The 23926-nt window shown below is 34.0% G+C and overlaps 2 protein-coding genes across 3 annotated transcripts in view; both read left to right on the forward strand.

The window, feature by feature from the left end:
* Positions 1 to 23830, forward strand: part of LOC132699936 (uncharacterized) — a 35863-nt gene extending 12033 nt beyond the window's left edge. Inside the window, exons 2-7 of one of the 2 annotated variants that reach the window (XM_060666931.1) lie at positions 6783 to 6912; positions 9517 to 9627; positions 10291 to 10428; positions 21177 to 21274; positions 21555 to 21720; positions 22939 to 23830. In XM_060666931.1, coding sequence (XP_060522914.1) covers positions 6783 to 6912; positions 9517 to 9627; positions 10291 to 10428; positions 21177 to 21274; positions 21555 to 21720; positions 22939 to 23048 — 753 coding nt within the window. In that variant the 3' untranslated portion in view covers positions 23049 to 23830. Of the gene's footprint in view, positions 1 to 6782; positions 6913 to 9516; positions 9628 to 10290; positions 10429 to 21176; positions 21275 to 21349; positions 21516 to 21554; positions 21721 to 22938 lie in introns of both variants that reach the window. The other variant, XM_060666930.1, reaches the window with a different exon arrangement.
* LOC132699555 (uncharacterized) lies at positions 13339 to 17761 on the forward strand. Its single transcript, XM_060666345.1, has 5 exons — positions 13339 to 14048; positions 14415 to 16559; positions 16615 to 16710; positions 17376 to 17441; positions 17520 to 17761. The coding sequence occupies exons 1-5, from the start codon at positions 13940 to 13942 to the stop codon at positions 17759 to 17761; spliced, it is 2658 nt and encodes an 885-aa protein (XP_060522328.1). The 5' UTR covers positions 13339 to 13939.
* Positions 23831 to 23926: the final 96 nt, after the last annotated feature.

Here is a 23926-nt window from a genome sequence, read left to right on the forward strand (position 1 = left end):
AGTCATTAATTTTATAGCTTTGTGCTTTCTATGAGATTGCAACAAAATTGACAATGTTTCTTATTTTTTTTTAACTATAGAGGAATAACTCCCTTCAATACGGCAAACTGGAAGCACAAATTAAGAATGCTGAAGAACAACAGGGCTTCGCAAAGGGACGGTCAACAACAGACGCAATGTTCATAATAAAACAAATAAAAGGCCACAGAGTACAACATGCCAGCATATATCTGCTTCATTGACCTAACAAAGGCATTTGATAGGGTTCGATTGGGAGACGTTTTACAGATATTAATGGAAAATAATAATAATAATAAAAGAGTAATTCACAACCTAAATAACAATAACGTAACAAAGGTCAAGGTAGGAAATCAATTCACTGAAAATCTCCCAACACCGGGAGGAATCAGACAGGGTGACAGTCTAAGCCCCCTTTTGTTTAATCTCCTCATGGACAAAATTATAAACAAAGTAACAGGTCTCAACCTCGGATACAGACTGGGCAACAAAAGAGTTGGAATGATGTGCTACGCCGGTGATGCAGCAATCATCGCCGAATCAGAAAACGACCTACAGAGACAATTATTCCAGTTATAACTAGAAAGCCGCCAACTTAATATGAACAATGTATCTCAAATGTATCTCAATCGCGAAGGATCCGCTCAGATGTAAGCTGGTGGTGGAGGACAAACCCATAGAACAAGTGATGCAATTCAGATATCTGGGCATAGATATATCAAGCTCCCACGACCCAGTTAAAGACATAAGGAGCCAGATTAACAAAGCATCTGCACTATCAGTATGCCTACGAGATATAGTCTGGTCCAATCCGTACATGCGCAAGGATAGCAAAATTAGAATCTACAAGATTTGTATCAGACCCATCATGACGTACGGCAGGGAAGTCACGAAGACACCAACAAGACAAAACAAATGCTAAGGGTAGCAGGGTAGCACTGAGGACAATAGTGGGGAAAACAAGAAGAGACAGAGTAAAAAACACAGATGTCAGAGAGCAGTGCGGGATACAAGATATTGTGAGATGGGGAAGACAACGTAAGAGGCAGTGGTACAACCATGTAAGAGGGATGGACGAGAACAGACTTCCGAGAATACCTAAAAGGTGGAAAGATAGTTGGCAATCCACATCACAGGAAAAGATGCAGAGGCAGCTTCAGAATTAACAGATCGACAGATCTCCAAGAAGTAGAAGAAGAAGAAGAAGTAATTTTTTTAATTAGCAATTTCATTGTAATTGTGTTGAATATGTTGCTAAAGAATTAAGATAATAAACAGGTATATAAAGGTATAATTATATAAATACCGTAGATAAAGTAATAAATCAATATCTCAGAACAGAACCCGGCGTATTTAAATTTTCTTCAATCCCTCAAAATATGGTCAAATATTAACTATTGAGATGACGCACCTATTTCGCACAGTGACAAACGAGAATATAAAAGTAATCGAACGAGCCGAAAGTTGACTGACGAAAGAAAGCTTAAATTTGATGTATGGGCCACACCTGTGGGAGCTCAATTCTGCCGTCTTGAAATATTTTCGCCAGGTGCGGTATACATACAGACACTTGAGTTTTGATTTTCTTCTTTCGAAGCACAAGCGACTGCTTTATATTTTAATCGTTTATCCCTTAACCTTGGTTGCGATACATTATGACTATTGTTGACGGGTATCTTGGGTATGTACAATACCTATTTATAATTGCATGCCGTTAATTAGCAAACTTTTTCAAAAAGGTAAATTCTTATGGCGCATATGCTTGCAGTAATGTGGATATTAAACAAAGAGTTATTATAGAAATGAAAAAAAAAGAAAAGAAATGAAATAACGAATAATCTTAATTTGATATCATTTGTATGACATGACATTTGGGAGTATTATTTAGAAATAAAAAATAAATCAGTGTTTAGGTATTGTTTTTCTATTGATGTAACGATCATAAAAATTAAAAAAGAGAATTGATAAATATAAATATTCGTTAAATATACATGTTTCTAAAATATTCTTCCTGGAAAACTGCTATTTTCTAGCCAACATTTAAAAATAAATAAATCAGTGTTTAGGTATTCTTTATCTATTGATTTAACGGTCACAAAAATTAAAAAAGAGAATTGAGAAATATGAATATTGGTTAAATGTACATATTTCTAAAATATTCTTCCTGGAAAACTGCTATTTTCTAGCCAACATTTAAAAATAAATAAATCAGTGTTTAGGTATTCTTTATCTATTGATTTAACGATCATAAAAATTAAAAAAGAGAATTGATAAATATGAATATTGGTTAAATGTACATATTTCTAAAATATTCTTCCTGGAAAACTGCTATTTTCTAGCCAACATTTAAAAATAAATAAATCAGTGTTTAGGTATTCTTTATCTATTGATTTAACGGTCACAAAAATTAAAAAAGAGAATTGAGAAATATGAATATTGGTTAAATGTACATATTTCTAAAATATTCTTCCTGGAAAACTGCTATTTTCTAGCCAACATTTAAAAATAAATAAATCAGTGTTTAGGTATTCTTTATCTATTGATTTAACGGTCACAAAAATTAAAAAAGAGAATTGAGAAATATGAATATTGGTTAAATGTACATATTTCTAAAATATTCTTCCTGGAAAACTGCTATTTTCTAGCCAACATTTTTTTTAACTTATGAAAAGACAAATATTTTGAACTTGTAAGTCTATAAATATGTATGTGCTTTTTTCAGAGATTGGATCATCTAATAAAGATATGTAAATGATTTCAGCATTTTATTTTTATTAAAATAAGCAAGAGAAAGGCAACAATCCCCATTTCTAGCCGTCTTTTACTATTGCAAAATTTGTCACACATCCACGCCATCGCAATTGTAGTTTAGAACAACTTTGCTGGTACTACGCAAGCAACAAATGGTATTGAATAGAACATTTATAAGGAACGGCCATTTGCTACGCTCTACTGTCGCAGCGCGAAAAGAAAAAGTGTCACAATAGAAACCTTGAAATTCTCGGCCATTTTCATCGGGCATTACTTTCTTCTGTGTCCGTTTCATCGTCGTCGATATTTACGATAATGGCCGCGGTCATTAAACGGTTCGCCAAACCGAAAAACTTCTTCGTGCACGCGGCGGTCCCAGACGCGCCTCAAGTTAAACTTTCCAAAATTGCCTAGTTCCAAGAAACTAGGTTTATTTTTTTTTTATCTTTATTTTTTATGTAGGGTGTTTCGAAATTCAATTTTCACAGCTTTTACTTTATAAATCTTCTTTCTTTCCGTTTCCAAAATAAACATATTTACATTTCAGGACATACATCAAGAGCTCATAACATAAAGCTATATGAATAAGTTAAATATAAAGTTTAAAACTGAAGCAAAAATCTGGGGCTGTGGATACTAACCTACGATTCACAAAACATCTCAATTGGCTCTGTCAATGCGACTATAAATTGCTTAGGAAACTCTATCCAAAGCGCTAAATAATTATTCTAATCGTAAATTAGCTCTGTGTGAGTTATTAATTATATCATATGCTGATTCAACTTATGATACAGCTGTAACGGCGAGGGAAGGAAGTTCAAAATTCTTATTTCAGATTTTCACACAACACAGCAAACAGGACTGACTGAAGCTTAAATCTTTCCCCCGACTTAACACGGCATTATTTCAGAGATCTTGTTCTTGAAAACAACAAATTACAAGGAGATATTTTAAACCACTTATCCTTAATTACAAATAAAGATTAAAAACATTTACTTTTGATAATAAGAACGATTTTTTTGTTATAGTGATATGGCTGTATAACGCCTACGAATATTTCTAGATAATTAAGATTGCAGTCTATGAGTGTTTGCTTTTTGTTTTCTTTGCATAAAAAATAGCTTAAAAGCACTCTTTGACACTTCGCCTAAATATAAATGTTTAGTTTTGCTTTAAAAACTTTTAATCTCATGTAATTGATTCAATTCTGTGTCCTAATTTTAATCAAAATGGGTTGTGATAAAATTGGATAGAAGTAACGGACTTTGACTGCCATTTTCATTTTAACTTTTTGGTTTCATTTCATGTAGTCATTGGCAGCATTTCGTATTTTTTAAGTATTTGTTTCATTTTGTTGTCGGACCCATGTTTATATATTAATTTATGTCCCTAAAATTTTGACTCTAAATTTTTGAAAATCGTTTATATTTTTCACAAGTTTATTCATGATACAAAAGCGCACGGAATACTGCAACTTAAAATTTTAAAGCTTTGCAGATATTTCACTTGTAGGGCATGCATATTTTTACTTTTCAATATCTTAAAAATGCAAAAATTGGATTTTAAATTAGTCCCTGTACCTGCTAGCGTTTGTGGCATTGCAGCACTTAAGAATTTAAACAATATTTTATATTTTCTATCCTGCATCTTCAAGAGTTCAATAATTTAATGTGTTCAACTAATACTCGGTTGTGACTGGACTAAATAAAATTAAAATTTCAAATTTATGTATATTTATATATATCTATATTTATATATATCTGGATAAATGAAAAAAAAAAGAATTTTAATTTTAATTTCACTCTAGTTTGTGTTACATATTGCATATTACGCACTTTTCGACAGGCTGTAATTTTCAAATAGTATATTATGCAACAAGTGCGATAAACGGCATTTGACTTACGAGTCTATTTGAGAGGAGCGGAGCGAGTGTTTAATAAACGAGTGATTTAAAAAGTTTACGGAACGTATTGCATACTATACATTTTCTACGACCGTTAGTTTTTGGGTATATTTTCGCAAAACAACACGAATACATTCCCTGACATGACCGTCAGAATTGACAAACATCAAAATTCAAACCTTGCAGTAAAATCTCGGAAAACATCCATGCGGAAAATCCCGGAAATGTCCGAAGTGGCTCGGATACGTACGAAACGAAACTGACGTGTAAAGTGACGCTTCCCGCACACCAGATCGGTGTGTAATTAGGAATTTTACAGACAGGAGTAGAAAAAATTATTTTTTGGTAGCTGCTGATAACTAAATAACTAATTTATAATACTTTCGTTATGCAGGGTATCTTATTTCCCACTCTTTTAAATTGGATAATTTTTAATATACATTAGCGAGGCCTGCTTATGAATAGCGAAACCAGATGTTTTTAAATAATTGATTGATTTAGTTTACCAAATATTATTTGCTGCACACACGTTTTCGTAGGCATTAGAGTTGGTAAAATTGACTATTTAATTTTCTTCACACGGTAAAATGCAGACTTTAACAAATCACCTAGCACACTTTAAAATTCGAACCACCCATTTCATGTTTATTTTGTGCGAACGAAGTCATTCATGTGGAACACGACACCGTCGCGTCGTCGTCATCTTTGTAGTCACGAACTTGGAAATAAGCAGATTTCACAGAGTTTAGAAACCTATTTCGATATGCCACGTTAACGTGTAGCTTTAAAACGAACCAGACAGTGCTGTGTACATATTTATTTTTTGCTACTAACGGATGATGAAGAAAAAAATTAATATAGTTTGTGAAAGAATAGCAAATAGGAATAAAACAATTAAAATGTGCGAAATTTGACTACCGCGTCATGTAAACGTAGGCAGCGACGAGCAACTCTGCATAGTATGTTGCGGGTTTGCCAAGGTCGATCTCAACATTCCATTCTTTCGGTTCGACCTCACCAAGGCTCGTTAATGTAGAGGCCTGCGCGGCCAATTACTGAACTTTTATGAACCGTTATTTCCGTCTGTCGATTATCATTAATAGTTGCTGATCAATGTACCCCAAAATGGGTTCAATAAGTTCACAATGGGTGTCAGCAAAAAAAAAGCACATTATATTCAATAAATATCAAGTTAACGTTCGAGGGGATTGCTGGTGGAACCATATTTTCGAATTTTAAACATGCCATACTTGAAACAAGAAAGAATGCAATGAAAGTGGTCACGCGACTGCTATAACATTTCTGAACTCAATCGTTGTCAAACTATGTTTTAAATATGTAAGTAGGTATTATTGACAACGAAAATTTTGCTAAACTAATTTAGCTTAAATTAAATCTACCAGATGTTATCAACTGAATGTTGCTAATGTTGCAATAATAATATCTTATTACTCTTAATAGGAAACTGGAATTACCAAAGTTACTAGAGCCTGAATTACTTTTTACAATATAATTAAAATTAAAGTCGAGATTAAGTACACATTTGTAAGCATGTAATCTACCTTCTTCTTAACATAAATTCCATATATATGCTGCGATTATATTGAATTTAATTTAAATTCAACTTATATGTTTCCTAATATCGCTATCAGTGAGGTAATTGCAAAAAGCCTTTTAGATTTTTCTTCTTTATCATTGACTGATGAATAAAATTTGCAAATCATTAGCGTACATTAATTTGCTTTCATTAGCAATTCATTCCCCTATAGTAATTGCAGACGACCGTAGAATCGTAGATATTTTCATTCCGCTTTTAAAAATTTGAAGCAGAAAATAATTTAGAGACAAATTTAAATATTAATCAGCAATTAATCTCCCCTTACGCCTTTCTGGCTAATGCGTTGGGAATTTAGATATTTTTCCTTTAATAATTCGTTTCAAGGTATATGTTTTTTATTACCTATATGTACGCAAAGAATAAAACCTACTACCTACCTTTCAAAGGTGTGGAGGAAAAAAATTTTTTTTTCGATTACTAAGATGTTTATTTGAATTGAAAGTACATACTTTTTATATTTAATACTGACTTTCTTTAACTTCCCAATTTCAGGACATATTGAGCAGAAATTCGGACGTTCAAAGCCAAACTCTCCTAGACTCGTTGAATTCGAAATACTATTACTACACAAGGACAAAGGGATTGTTCAGGACGTGCTTCCCTAAGGACAGACCAGCAACAGGTAATATTTGAATATTTCCTACCAGAGGCAGGTGCTAAGAATTATATTTAGTTGAATGTAGCAATGGCGAGGGGCTATCTGCTCAATACAGTCTCCACCATAATCATCACTAAATCATTAAATTGACACTGCCTTTGTGCAGAATGTTATGCTGAACTAGTGGTTTTTAGGATCGGACAAGAGCTTCCGCGCAAGAGTGTTGTTTAACTTTAATAAATGTTCCTAGCTGGTTTCTTAACTCGACGTACGTCCACTTCCTAGTGAAAATCTATTTGCGGATCAAATGGTAACCTAAATTTGACCATCTTGTGTGAGTCGTTTTACCTATTTATTCTTAACAAATACCATTGTTTGGTATAGGATAGGTTATTTGAATTGTTCTCACTTTCAAAGCATCATATAAACCATAGCTAAAGGATAAATCCAATTATTCCGCAAGTCACAGGAAAAGGTTCATTCTTATAGTAAAGCAGTCACATATTATCGGCTTTTCACCATATTTCCATTGACAAGGTCTTTGTCGATAGCTCATCGCCATGATCTCAAACTCAAACTCAAAACGATGACGAACCGTTTTATCGTCTTTTATTAGAATAATTTGAACTTCTCCAAAATGTACAGTGCGTCCCAAATTCTCCAAAATCTTTCCAATTCCAATTCCAATCTTGAGAACTATTAGATATGACATTTATAACTTACATATTATATTCGACTACTTTTATAACTCATATGTGGATATTTACACAATTTTTGAAGTTTCGATAGTCTTCGAGTTACTGACACAAATGAATTTTTTATAGATATTCTAAATAAATTCATTGATTTGCATAATACATTTTTTTAGTTATCAATTTTTTAGTGACGACTAGCAATTTTGGTTAGTTTTGGTTTTTTGATTTCGATAAAAAAAATTTGAAAATGTACACAAATAATTAGTAGATCATGTGAGCCGTAAAAAACTAGTTTTCGTTTCGTATTCAGATTTAGAATCTTTAATTAATTTTCAAAAATATTTCATCAATCTTGCACAATAGAATGTGAAGGGTAAATTATTATCTACTTTCTATGCTCCATTGATACAGATAAGAATCCAAGTTATGAATATCAATAAAGCAAAAGAGGTTTAACCCATATATCATATACTTTTTTCGGATATTTGTGAAATTTTCCGCGACGCAATCAATTGTGGGAACAAATTTTCTCGGTACCAAACAAAAGCAAAATGTAAACGTCAATAAATATTCTTAATGGCTTAGAAACGTGTCCATTAAGATATCAATCTGTACTGCCAAAGTGAAAACAAATAACGGTATTTAGCTTGGGAAATTTTCGCTAGCAAGTTTCCAAATTGCCGCATTGTTGTAAAAGGTGAGAAGTTATGCAAACTGCGGATACACTTCTCGTCGTTCAAATGAATATTTAAGAGCCGCTTATAAAATACCTAGCTGCACCAGAAATTCCAGTTCCAGTGTTTTTATATGTACAAGTTACTCGGTTTATAATGACACGGTAGAATGTTTATTAAGAATGAAAAGAAACCTTCTAAAACTTCCAATGGAATAATATGCAAATGAACATGAACAATGAACTTGTAGCTGCTACAAATCCCAAATCCTATATATAACTTTAGTGTAGGGACAAGAGCTTGCTACGTCATTAGCTTTTAACGATAAGTTACTAAAAGTTTACCTTCATTAGAATTACAATAACTTTGTTTCGTTACTCTGACAATAATTTTATTATTGTCTTGTGAATAAAAAAATTCCGTTTTGTAGAGGCAAGTGTATCCTTCTTTGATTGCTCTAAATTTTTCAAACAATTCATTTTGTTCGTTTCCCAAAATTAAGGTTTACCCAAATCTTCTAAATAAATTTCTAATACATAGCCTGGATTCTTGGCTTTTTCCTTCTCTTGGTATCGATTTGCATACTACTCTACCAACCAATAATGTATTTTTTGTCATTCGCCTATTATAAAACATAAGGTCATTTAGTGTATTCATTGAGACACTTTTATGAAATCATTGTTAAATTTGTCGAAATTTGTGGTAGTTGTTGTCCACTACCTTGCTTGCTAATTAATTACAACACCTGACTCATTATTTAAGTATTTTTGGAAAGCCGTGGACTTTATTTTAATATGAAGATATAATTAATAATATTACTGGAGTTTCATTAAAATAAATTAATTGCTGATATAACAAGCACTGGTACATTTGGTTGGCCAAAATCGTTTTCAGCCTTTTATTAAAATTAGCTTAGAAGTTAAAAGACATAACGTTTTTTCTTCACTTATTAGTAAAAACAAATATTTTATAATACCGATTTATTTCAATTGCAAACGCTTGCCTTGTGATCGTGCATTGAAGTCTCTCCGCTCGTGCAGCTGCTTCGATGTTGCCAAGCATCTACCTTGCTATTAATTGCCATTTTTCTATTTAACGCCCGAGCTGTGTTACTTGTGTTGATTATACGTGGCGTGTTCTACTTTACCATCGTCCATACCATTATGGTACTTTCATGAAATGGCCGTAGACACTAACTGATATTCATAGGCGAAGTTAATATAGTGTGCTACAAGACAAAATTTTTGTTGTTGTTTCAGTGAAATTGTACTTAAGCCCCTTGGAGACATACTGCAGCAATATTAACTACTACATCCCGGACGAGAATAACGAAACCAAAGATTTTACTGATGATGCGTGGACAAAATTACGTAAGTATTTTGCATTCGTTTATTAGATTGAGCAGCTATATCGGGGCTACATACCGGCAGTTATTTGAAGAATATCCAACAAAAAGTTAAAATTTTCTAATTTCCAATTCGAAAACATTTGGGCGGCAAAACCACTACCACTAAGTTACATTTTATCTCGTAATGTTTTGGATACTAATCTAGATGTCACTAAATATTCTTTCACCACAAAAACTTTCAGCGATGATACAGATATATTTACTAATAGAATGAACAAATTATTTTGGCAATATATTAGTTGGGGTTATTATTTGCGTAAGTAAATGTTTTTGTCCTACTCTCCATTCTATAATATCCAACTATGCAATGATGTGTGGGAAAAGTGCTACAGAGGCCAGCTTCGCTAAGAACTGAGTTGTTTCGGAAGTTTCTTCTACTTTAGTGTTGTTGATAAACTTTAGACAAATTTTTGTTAAACACTCACACGCTGTTCAGAGTTTGTTGCAAAACAAACTCTTAATTAAAGTGGCGTAAATTAAATTGTTGCATAGTAACTAATATAGTCCTATTGCTTAATCCCAATTTATAGCCATATAAAATAAATTAGCTGACGGTTTACTCTTAAAAAAAATAATTAAAGTTCTATTTACTTTTTCTTTCCGTGCTTTGAGATTTTATTTCTAGATATGGGAAGATCAATGATCGCGTTATACATCATATCGTTCTTTGCCGTATTCGCTGCGTTTTGCACAGGAGTCACGGGCTGCTGGAGACGATCACCCGGAAACATAACTGCAACGGCTATTCTGATGCTTCTGGCTTGTAAGTTCCTTATTGGTTTGATTAGTTCCCAATTAACATTCATAATAACGATATCCTATCAATAATTTCCTGGGGTGAATAACTTTTTTATTGTAATTGTGTATTGTTGTCATTATCGAAGTGTTACCACGTTACCATTTACGGAATAAATATAGCAAATCAAGGTTTTGCCAAACTATATTACGGTGATAAGAGCTGGTTTCTTCGTGTAGTGATTATGGACAGTCAGTATTATTGGTCTAGTAAGTGCCGAAAAAAATAAAAACGATCATCTGCCGATGAAGATATATCACACAACATGTCGATGAAAGACCAGAAGAAGACAAACAGGCTGGATAAATAATGGAGGCCCTAAAAATAGTCCAAAATGTGATCTGTACATTCAGGGGCAGAGGCCCATAGTAAGGTTTTAACTAGCGTTACAAAATTATTAAGAATAACAAGGACAACACGATGTTATTTAATAAAATAATAAATAATAAAAATATGCTGTTAAAGCAGGATGTGATTTTTAAGAACAGCACGATTTCGATGAAAAATAGACAGAAACAGAAATAAAATAAACAAAATAAGCTGTAGTAAATCTGTAGCTGTGCTTAGCTTTTATTTATATTAATTTTATATATATTAATTTAGAAAAATAGTGGATTTGGATTATCGATTAACTAAGACATTGAAGTTCGTGGTGATAGCGATACTTTTATTATAAGATGTTGGTGTATTTGTGGAGCGTCGTCAAAATAAGCGTTAAAAGGAAAAGTTGTTTGTTACTTCGTGACGAACATGTCCGAAAATATAACATGATTGGCTCGAATCATTTTGTCCTTGCACATGTAATACACATTGGATCACCAATAGAATAGGAAGATGTCTAATGACTTGTCGAGTAGTTTTTGAATACAATTGCAACAAACGTCTTCAGTGTTGGCAAGATGGGCCCAAAATGAATCTTATGATCGTCAATATATAATAGGATTTTTTTTTTTAATTTTTGTAATTATTTTTTGGAAATGCTGTTGTTTAGTTGATCAGTTTCGCGTCACTAGGAATGGTACCCCCCACACGTGAACTTGAAAATTAAACCTCAAAAATACGAAAAAACAGTCTAAGCATTCCGCAATCGCTTTAATTAACCGTGTCGATAAATTCGCCAACACTACAAAGCAACGTTAATAACGATCCGCTCACCGTTTATAATGAAAATAAATTGTTTTAAATTTGCCGGTTTTGACTTTTTCCGGTTTGCGCGTGCCGTTTCTTAACAATCACGGCTTTTCTAATTAACAGTTTGAACGTGGTTAAAGAGAACGTGCCTTTTTCGAATTTTGAAACTTTGCGCGATAACGATCCAGCGTGTTGCAAGCGTCGCTCTACGCGAGAGACGAGCACAGTTTTTTTTTTATTTGCCAGGATATTGTTTGATTGCAATCGCCTCTCTTACGGGCAAGTGACGTTTTAGAGTCTGCAAATTAAGTACCATAAGTAATTGTTCTCTGTTAATCTATCATCATTTCAGATGTGCTTTTTTTTACGGCGCGGGTGGCAACTCTGAATTTAGTTTATTTGCTCAAAAAATTTGTAAATATTGATTGGCAAATTTCAAAAAAAGCAGCGCCTAATTCTGTAAATTGTGTTTATAATATTTTTATATTGTATGGCATTATCATTTGTTCACAGCACAGTAGCAAGTCGGGGAAAAACAGGAAGATAACAGAGAAACATTTGAAAGTAATGAAATTCAGTCACATAACCTAAAAAAGCAACCGATGAATACTAGAAAGAATGAGAGGCAGCATTCATAAACTAAAATATCCGGAAATCTAGCAAACTGTTTTTTTATGTGTTCATTCTAGTTGTCATGTTAGTGGCAAGTTATCAGTAGTTGACATTAAACTTTATAAAATATAAGCACAAACTAAGTAATATAAAAACTTTGGTTTACTGGAAATTAGAGAGAAAACTCCACACTCTTGAAAAGATAAAATTGGACATCTAGAACTTTCATTATGACGAGCAGTTTTTGAAATCCAACAGGTCTTTATCGTTCGGCAACTGAACTCAAACCGAAACTCAAACAAAAATAACTCTTTTGTAAAAAAAAGATTCAAAACTTGTTGAAACTAGGAAGGTCATATTTCTAATTAGCACCTTGGCCGAATAGAAAGTTAAAAAAATTCTCTTGGAAAATTTAAGTTCACATTTCTATTACTGCTTAACTCACTCAGAAGTAATAAACAAATTACAAAAAAAACACATACAGCTTCGTTCCGTTCTGCGCTAATTAGAGACGGTTTTTAAAGTTGATCCGTATTATTTATTATTTATGTATTCCTTCTTCTCAATAACTCTAGCAAAGTGTATTCCATTTGAAAATAGGTGAAAATGTGCTGGAAACGGAATGATCAAGTGGATATGTAACAGGTCATAGCGCGCTATACTACTCACACAAAATTTAATATTGAGGTCTTGAGTATTTTTGAATGTGACCTCAATGGTCTGGAATTTTTGCAGACTACGTCTCTGTGTGTGTGTGTGTGTGTGTGTGTGTGTGTGTGTGTGTGTGTGTGTGTGCGTGCGTGCGTGCGTGCGTGCGTGTGTGTGTGTGTGTGTGTTCGCCTTGCTATACTTGTGACAACTTGTGTGTGAATATTCCTGTACTCTGACACCTCCTAAAATTGTGACGACTTACACGCGTTGCCACAATTTCAAATGGAGTTTTCTATGCCTCAAATTGGATTGGGTTGTTCTCTGGTTGATCAAACACCTTATCCTTGTTAGTAGCGACCTCTAACCCATCTATTTTTGACCTTATATTAGTGCTTTTACAGATTCCTGAGAATAAATAAAACTGTGTGAAGGAAGTCACAATTGAGTTATATTCACATTGTACACACATTAATAATTATAACAACCCCGCTTGGGACTAGAGAGTGGCGCCCTCTACGTTCGCGCACAATGTTGCCATTTAATTATACCATTCAGGGTCTAATAAAACGGATTTTAGTGTAAATGCCATGCGGGTGACTTATTTGGTGTTTGCCGCGCGATGCTTGTTACAGCTTGTGTGATTTAGTTATTAGTTCCTGGATAAGATAAGTAAGGTATGTATTTTACTCGTTTATAGATTTTATTATTATAGTTATTATTATTAACGCAATAATGTGAAAACAAATGTGAGGTTATATTATGTTGCGATTTTGAGTTTAGGGTCTAAAATTCTGTATTTTTTATACATTTTCGGGGTTCAAACCGGTGGATATCAATCAGATTTCGACTAAAACGCAATTAAAACAGATTCATGTTTAATTTAAATTTAAACACTTTCTCTAATTGGAATGGACTATTAATATGCTATAAAAACGGTTATTTTCCATTCCCATTTGTTTTTTTAAAGGTTTAGAGATATTTTCAAATAGAATTTCATACTTAGCTACGTGTATAGTAAGTAAGTATAGTAAGTCTTTATCCACCTATATTTTCGTGTAAATATTTTATTTTTAGCTTCATTAAAATGGAGACGCGCTCTAGAAGAATTTTAAACCTATTAAATATACCTACTTATGAAACCACAAAGGGCTTGGAAGATGATTTAAAAGAAAAAGGCATACGGCTAATGAACGGTATACAAAATTTTTCTCATTTTCGCATGTTTACAATTTACAGTGTCGAGGGTTTCCCGATTTGTTTAGCCTAGCAACTCTCCAATACTTTCGTAGTTACTATCAACTATCAATAATGATGTCCAGTTGATAACTTTTTGATAATTTTTTATGATATTGACTCTGAGACGAAACATCCGGTCTGAAATTGAATTGCATCATTTTGTAGAGGCAAAAAAGTGGCTGTAATAATGTAAAGTTTATTTTAAAATATCCTTTCAAATGGACTGAAAAACAAATGGAAACAAATTTTCAAAATTTCGTTTTTTTTTCATATTATGGAAAGTATTCGGAATTTGCCGCAATTTAATATTTTCGATATTTTAGAACAAAATTTTTTTGAGGAAAAAACTTTGTCCACCCACATGTCCACCCACAGTGACTTATCAGAAGATAAAACAAGCGGAAGTGAATATTTACCATCAGAAGATGATTCTGTTAAATCATGTAATCAATCTAACAAAACAGATTTTAAGAATGTCACTATACGCATCAAGTCCAAAACTCGTAAAACTGTTAAGCGTAACAGAGTAAACAAAAAGATAGTCCTCCAGAAAAATAATAATACCGCAGACTTCGATCAAAATGCAATACCAGATTCCACAACATCGCCAGGTGCAAATGATATAGCTTTGTCCCCTCCATCTAGTTTTGATAATTATTCTAACGAGGTTGGTAGTCAGCAAACGTCTTCAACTTCTCATGTAAGAAAACGAGCATCTGCTATTGGTGCTCATGCACCTAGAATTATTGCAGCGACTAAGGAAAATGGAAAACTGGTTCGCAATAAAGCGTACGCTTGCTATTTTTGTCAACGAATAGTCCAAAACGCGGCCAGACATTTTGAACTATTACATAACAAAGAAACCGATGTTGCTAAAATACTGGCGAAACCAAAACATTCAAAAGAGAGAAAAGATGGATTTAGAAACCTTATTAGAGTGGGCAATTTTTACCACAATACCGAAGTACTGGCTACGAACAGGGGCCATTTAATATTAGTTCGACGTCCAACTGAAAATGAATTAAAATTTTTGACCCCAGCAGACTATGGACCTTGCCCGTATTGTTTGGGGTTCATGTTAAAAAAACACTTATGGCATCACGTAAAAAACAGTTGTACTGCTAAATCTCAAAAGGACGATCAGGATAATGGTCGACATATTATTGCTGAGAGTCACGCCTTATTGAACGACGCATTCGGTAGAGAGTTCTCAACAGACTATGTTACAAACATAGTGTGCAAATTACGAAATGATGACATAGGAACATATTGCAATGAAGATGTATTAATTCAAAGGTTTGGTTCTATGTTGTTTGAAAAATATGGGACTACACAATGTGAACTAATAAGGCAATCTATGAGACAACTTGCACGCTTAACTTTAAAGTTAGGTGAAATTGACAATTCAAAAAGGCAATTGACCGATTTTCTTGTACCTCAAATGTTTGACCTAATAATTCAAGCAACAAAATCTCTATGTGTAACACATCAAAATGTCGCACTAAGACCTGAATTTGAGTTACCGTCACTAGCATTGAAAATTGGTTATGCATTGAAAAAATGTGCTGCAATAAAACGTGGTAGTTGCTTACGAGGTGGAAACTTATCTGGTAATGAAACATTGTTATGCTTTTTAAGTCTAATGGACTTGGAATGGAATACCAGAGTCTCATCAAGTGCGCTTGCTACTATGTATAATAGAAAAATGAATGCTGCTGAATTGTTGCCATTAACAAGTGATTTGATCAAACTTAGTAGTTATTTAAATGAGGAAATGACCAAAGAACAAATTTTTCTATCAAATTGTGCAACAATTAAGACGTGGAGTCGACTGGCTTCCCTAACTCTTAGTAAAATAATTCTTTTTAATAAAAGAAGATCAGGGGAATCCGCACGAATGACAATTGTTGCCTATTCTTCAAGACCTAATTGGTCCAGTCAGTCTACAGAGAAGCTAAAAAAATCTCTTACCGACTTTGAGAGAAAATTAGCCGACAAGCTTACATTAGTAGAAATTGTCGGTAAGCGGGGGAGAAAAGTACCTGTGCTTCTGACTGAGGATGTAAAATCTTCAGTGGATAAACTTATACACATCAGAGGTGATGTGAATATTTCAGTAAAAAATCCTTTTATTTTTGCACGAACGGGTGAATCTTTTCTAAGCTTGAGAGGTCATGACTGCCTTAGAAAAGCCTGCATTGATGCTGGTTTGGCAAGTCCAGATAATATAACAAGCACCAAACTGCGCAAATATACAGCTACAGTATGTCAAGTATTCAATTTATCGGAGACTGATTATGATTGGATTGCACGACATCTTGGACATGATATCAGGGTGCACCGTGAATTTTACAGGCTACATGAAAGTGCAATTGAGTTAACCAAAGTTAGCCGCATATTGTTAGCAGTTGAAAAAGGGCAAGTAAATAAATTCGCTGGAAAGTCATTGGATGAAATTAATTTAGACGGTAGGTTGGTATATTAATCAACACTTATGACATATGAAAACGTATATCTTTGCAGATATTCCAACTGAAACGTTACAAAGCGATGAAGAAGATGAAGACGCAATACCAACCCAGGCAAGCATAGAAGAAAATGAGGACCTGAATCAAAGCGGTAAGTGATGAAAAAATAGGTTCGGCTTTGTGGTGTAAAACTATTAAGTGTTAAATTACATGCAGAAGGTTCCAACGCAAGCAAATAAGCTGTTATAAAAAACGGTTTTACGGGATATACTTTTTCCGCTCTTACCCTCACTCCCCATTTGTTTGTAAAAAGGAAATTGCATATTATATTGTTGTCGTTTAGCTTTTCTTTCCCCTCACCCTTTTCAACAATTTTGCTCAGAAAAAAGTCGAACCATCCTATTATGAATTACTCTTCTTATATCAATTTCGAGGCAATAGATACCGCGGGGACAGGCATTATTTTTTCTACTAAAATTACTTCGTTATACGTTTCTATGTTTAGTCAGACAAATTAAGAGAGGAGATAAAAGGGAAATTGAAAATTATAGAAAATAAAAAAGGTAAATAGTAAATACATTTTTGACTTCTCCCTATCCCTCTCTTAACGGTGGAGCGCGAGGGGGGTAAAAGATGTTGCATTTAATTTTATGAATTCCTGGTTCTGGTACTATTTCTTTGATAACATCTGATATTGAATAATTATTTTTGAGATGGTACACCTTTTAAGACAATTTTTAATTTTATGTTACCGATACTACAGTTCCCCATCACCGTGAAGGTAATTACATACATATTTGTTTTCATAATATCCAGGTACGATTAAGAAAGCAAAGATCGTTTCAGAGTTTGTTAAATCGCCTGTCGTCCAGGTTGCACAGAGTAAGTGTATGAAAACTAAAGTTGATTAACCAATTTGTAAAGTTATATTATATACGAATAATGTATTACGATTTTCAGAAGAGGCAGTAGCTAAGTCAAAAAGCAGTGCCCGACGCCCTTGGTCTTCCGACGAAAAGCAGTTCGTTTTAAAATTCTTCATAAGTTCAATCAAACGAGGCACTGTTCCTGGAAAATCGGATTGTACGAAATGTATAGAAGAAAGTAATGGCATATTGGCTCTCAGGTCCTGGACTGACGTAAAATTTTGTGTCAAAAATCACTTGGATAAATTGAAAAAACAAAAGTCAAAGATGTTCTAATACTTATATTATGGTTTTTGATTTATGTTTCATTTTTCTAACATGTACTTTATATTGTAAAGTTGATCCGTACTTTTTTATTTTAATCTTGTAGGTACAGGGTTATTCATTACATTTTGACTCGTACCTACAGCCTTGATTAGAGTTAATAAAAAAAACTTTAAATACAATAGTTGTAGGGTTTGTTATGTTTCAGTGGTATCATCAACACAAAACCTTTGTATTTAGAAATTGTAAAAAAATTTGTATGACTTGACTAAAAGAGAATTTTTTACAATTTTTAAAAACAAATATTATCTTTTGATATCTCTAAAATATAATACATAGAAAACCCTACAAAGTTTATATTTGTCTTTCTTTCACTTGTAATTAATGCTGTAGGTATGGTTAAAATTATTAATAACCCTGTACAAAAAGCATGTTCTGGTAATTTTCGAAATTAAAATAAAGTTTTCGTTTGTGCTTTCCAAATTCCATTATGCAGTATACCCACGGCCCAAGATTTTTACTCCTTTTAAAAGATTTTGTTTTTCAAAAAATACGGTCTATGAAGAGAATCAATCTTTGACTTGTATATTTTGACTAATGACCAAACAAGTTAATTGCAATAGACTAATGAGTCTTGTGCTTCGACTTGGCAACACTGGGTTAACACATTTTTTGGAAACTCCATAATTGCCACGTTTTCAATTAACACACATCGAGTATCCTAATATTAATAACAACACGATAACACATTGCTTTTAACGTAAGTATTGTGACAACGTTGTCACAAGTGAAAACCAAATACAGATTACTTTCTATGGAAGGTATGTGTAAAAATCGAAGTTTGCATTTACTACCAAAAGATTGCGCATCTGGTAGCGCATGTTTAATTAAAAGTGCTTCAGTTGAGGGTTATTCATGTGTTGTCACAACTATATTGGGGCGGGTATGTGTGTGTGTGTGTGCGTGGGTGTGCGTGTGTGTGGGTGCGTGTGCGTGTGTGTGTGTGTGTGTGTGTGTGTGTGTGTGTGTGTGTTTCGGTGTGAAGCGCATTAAACCGGTAGTACATTGGATAATTAACGAATACAACTAAGTAATGCTCTAGTAGAAGTTCCGAAAATCAATGAAGATTAGTGAAATAACTTCGGGAAAGGTAAACAGATTTTGGAGTTTCGTACACGAATGTATACAACTGTATATTTATATTAAACAAACCGTTGCCTTTTCGCAATAACTGTTAGCGGTTCGAAAACTCAAGGTACGCAAAAGGACTGTAAGCTTGCTGGAATTTAATTATTACCTATGTACAACATTATGGCCGGAAGGATAATTCCACAGGTTGCGCAACACACAACGGCGATAACCGAAATGGGGTACTCACCGGTAGCTGCTGGTGTATTGCTTATGGGGCCCCAGGTCTGCAAAACTGAAGGAGTTAACCACTAACTTATCGAACTGTATAAATTTTAATGCTTTTACAAAACTTCTGGGTTCCTCCTGCGTCGGATTTTGCTGAGTCGTTGCTGCTGAAACTGTTTCAGTCAAACTCCCAAGAAGCCAACAGGATGATTGGCGAAACGTAGCAAGTTAGACTCATCAAAAACCGACGCAGGAGGAATCCAGAAGTTTTGTAAAAAGTATTACAGTAGCCCGTGGAAATTTCTTTGAAAAATTTTAATGTTCTTCGCAAAGGGTAGAGAAGCTAAGAGAGCTTCCGAAAATTTCGCCGATAGTACGTTCTACTCAAAATTTTCACGCAACCGCAGTATAGCACCCTGCACGTAGCATTACAGTTGTATGTTTTAAATATAGATAACAATAATTTTTTACTTTGTTGCGTGTACGCTAACAATAACTCTAAGAAAATAACGCGTCCCGTTTTGATGATGATGATATTTTTGTAGGGAAGCGAAAGATTTTGCGCGCATTCCCTAAATTTCACAGACTAAGTTGCAGTTTGCGCCATTTTCTCTCCAAACACTGATATCCACACATGTAACTCGTTTTAACCTCAACATTTACAACATCCGGGCACATATTGGGCAAATACATCCGCAAAAATGTCACATGCAAATTGAAAACTGTCGTATTGAGGGACAGTCGACGGCCATATTGGTTGAAAGCGACATTTAAAATGACAGGTCGTCTCATTGGTTGAAAACGAGAATTGACCGCGCATGCGCCCGTTGAATAGTTCTCGACATTGTTTTCTTGGTGCCTTCAAAAGTTCCTATTATCAGTATGGGACAAGGCCTCTATGGAGAATATTGCTGGACCTATATGGAATATTTACCAGGGTCAAGTGGCGATTGACACGTCCGTTTGGAGTAAAGACTTTCGTGGAGTCTTCAAAGATAACAGGTTCTGTGCTGGTTCGTCGACCCTTTCGGTACAAGTTACTGCAGTCGATTTTCTTAATAGTTATTCAAGCGATATCCCGGGAACGTGAAAGTAATAAATTAAACAAACTGTTTAATAACGTAATCCGCGCGGTTATCCGAAGACACAGTCCGTGGGTTTTCAATATCCGCTGATGATTATTTAATTGTTTAAATCGGTTAAAAAGTTTTTTTTTCTACGAAGCGTTACGACACCATCATTTTTTTCAAACCAGATACGCGACGACAGGACAAATAACTCGATGGAAGGAGTGTCGAGTGCCCGACAGATTTCCTCGAGTATAACCGACAGCTACCGCTTCCACAAAATTAATATTAATGTTATAAATCTTGCTTCCTTGTGTGAATGGCGGAATCGGAATTGCTAATTTATTGCGTAACTACGAATTATTTGTTTGGAAAACGCGATACGGGTTTTATTACAACAACATCCAGTACGTTCATTTGCTATAAACGTTTAGTGAAATAAATCTTAACATACTATAGGTAGAAACACCTAAAATACTGATGACAAGAGCAATCAAGTTAAGTTATTTAGATCATTAACGTTAATGTTTTTATGACTCTACGAGCAAGAATCTTTAACATTCGCAACACATACAGAGTTACTAGTCGGTAACTTGGATCAGTGACCCATTGGTAACTCTAGACACGGTATGCTGTTACCGATGATCTAAATCTTTTGTCATAAAACGTATTAATAATTATTTAATATATATTGGTGTTTTTCAAAAATTCTTCCGTAGATTCTTTGTTTGTTTTTTGCGCATAAACGATACACCCTGTATATAATTCAAACAGAGAACTCGAGGCTCTAGTCCTGGAACTCGCTCATTTCTCTCTTTCTTAATCACAACGGGTACTTTTGTTTGGCTAAATATAAATAAATTGAAAAAAAGATTTTTTTCTAATATACACTGGAGACAAAAATTTTTGTGCAAGTCAATGAATTGCATATGAACATCTATTAAAAGGGGTTGTAACTTCCAAAAATCGTGAAGATAAAAAAATAATATTAATTTTATTTTCAGGCCTTCTCAGTGCCGGAGCAATGGGTCTGTGGCACGGTGTCGAGTATTATGAGAAGGAAAGGCAAGTTGGTGAGGAGTACTATCAGCAGTGGAGCACTGTAAGTTAATCTGTAGTATATTACTCTCACACCGTGAATGTTTTGATAATTTAAATGACACTATTAAATCGCCAGATACTCCAAGACAACACGATTCTCTATTACGACTGGGGTTTCGCCCTAGCCTGGTTGGGAGTGTTTTCCTGTTTAGGGGGTTCCTTCCTCTTCTTCTTTGGTGCCTGCTGCCTCACCAATGAGAAGGACAAGGAGCAGCTGGACAATGTCCAGTATATTGTACCAGGTTAGCATCACGCTTTCATTCATTTTTTTGTTGTTGTAGGTTTTAAAAGACAAGACGCGTTTCTTCTACGATTGGAGCTACATGCTGGCTTGGGCAGGAGTGGGATGGTCATTGGTGGCCGCCATTTTGTTCAGTGGCGCCGCGGTTTGCCTGCGCGGCGAGCGGGAACGCGAGGAAGCTGTCAACATGCAGTATCTAATGCCTGGTAAAGCTGATGATGGCTTCTGATCGGTTTGGTGATGGGACTTGCTTGACCACCTTTAGAATTTCTCACACTCCTGCCCAAGCTTTGCGACCCATGCCAAATGTTCAATTTGGATAAGGTTTACTCCATGCACGTTACATACTCGAAAAAGCTACGAAGTTTGTTTACTGCGTCTTAAATACTTGTGATATAACATTCATTTACTTTATAACGAGCAACATAGTGGATTTCATTTAACTAAAATGTGGGAAATTAAATATTTGCTTTGCTGTCTCTTTTTCTTTATTGCGACGTTTCTTCTTTTTCATTAAATGGCTTTTATTATATTCTTGAGGGTTTGTTTTTTTAACTGTATATAATTGTATATTATCAAAGCTATCTACCGTTCTGTAGGGAACTTGAACATTTTTCTTTTTTAATACATTTGTTTATGTATAGCATGCACACCAATTATCAAAACTCAAAACCCAATATTTAAGTTGCAATAAATAATTCAAGTTGTGACACCCGGCTATTCCTTTTAAACGACACTAAACGCGTGGGGATGATCGTGACGTCATACCGCTGCTTTGTGATCGAAACGGCGAGATGTTATAGTGTTATTCTGACGTTATAGACCGAGAATTATATTAGTTACGTTTATTTTTGGCATGCGTAAAGTGTATTTCTATTTAATCTATTTTGTATTTGTGCTTAGTGTGCTTTAATAATAGCCGTCGTTTTCCCTATTGAACACCAATTATCATTTATTCAACTTTCTGCTATTCTTTTCTTTTTTTATTGTATTTGTAATGCTATAGTTTGTTGAGATACAACGCCTGTCTACAGACCCATAAAGTATATATTCCAGGTGTCCCACTAAGAATGACTCTCGATAGGTATTAGTATCAATATTATGGCGAAATAAAAAATGTATTTCCAAAGAAGTCATGAAAAATTTCTGGAAATTATTTTCAAGTCCCTAAAACGACCTCTAGACACTTTTATGACTAATCAGAAAATGTGATTTTAATAACATTTTGACACAGAAGCTGTGGCAGTCTTAGCAATATGATAATAATTTCCAGTAATTTGTCAGCGTGTTTTTTAATAATTTTCGTTCGACAGCTATGACATTACAGGAAACAACAGAGTCATTTTTAGTTGGACACTCGGTACAATCTAATTACACACCAAACGGCTATTAATATCCCTGTTACAAAAAATATTTTGTTACAGTTTACCCCCAAAAGCAACAATATGCTTATGCTGGATACCCTGTACCTCCTCAACCCTACTCAGGACCTTATTACACCACCGGATCTGCTTATGGACCATACAATTACTGAGGTTTTGAGAAAAATCCAAAACCCTTATTTGTTTTGAAGAAGTTTATAAATTTTTCGCGAAACAAATATGTTCGTAGGGCAGACTGTTTTTTTTTTTCTGTAAGGATGAGCGCAAAGTACATTTAACATGAACTGTATCGCGATGTGCTTAACATAAGTCAGTCACGTGCAAAATTTATTACCATATTTTGAGGTAATCATTTTATGTAATGTTTCAAATGTAACCATTTAGATCAATTCGTATCTTATTTATTGGCTTTAGTCTATAAAAACTATTTGTAAGTGTGTACATTTTATATATTAAGTTAATGTACAAAATGATCGTTAGCGTTGGTAGATAGACATGGAGGTATCAAAGCATTCTGCCATCTTACGAATACTTCTTAGCTTAGGATTTTTACAGAACACTAACAAATGAGCGTTAGGTTAGGGAGTATTAAACAAATTGTTGCTGTGATAAGCAATAGTGTTCAAGAATGTATTACAAAACATTCGGAATTTTGGGTCTGAAATGACAAAACCAGGTCCAACTATTTTATTCACCACCCGTAGTTGTTTCATGCCTAAAACTTTACTCAAACTAACGAAATTCAGTGGTCTGGTTATTAATTGTTGTAAGAACAATTCAATGTTTTATATGTACATCACTTTGATGAAGAGCAAAAATAGTTTTACATTACTACCAATCATTACGAAATATTTTTTATACCCTATATCTATCCTGATAAGATATATTTTAAATATTTATAATAGACCAAAAAGAATAAAATATATTAAATTAAGTGATTTTCATTTCTAAATCTAAAATCTACCACCAGGATTGCCGGCCATTTGAAAACAGTTTTTTAAAAGCGTTTTAATTTATGTAATTTTTTCAT

Source organism: Cylas formicarius, unplaced genomic scaffold (genome assembly GCF_029955315.1).
Source record: "Cylas formicarius isolate icCylForm1 unplaced genomic scaffold, icCylForm1.1 PGA_scaffold_3__17_contigs__length_32017465, whole genome shotgun sequence".
Classification (NCBI taxonomy): Eukaryota; Metazoa; Arthropoda; class Insecta; order Coleoptera; family Brentidae; genus Cylas; species Cylas formicarius.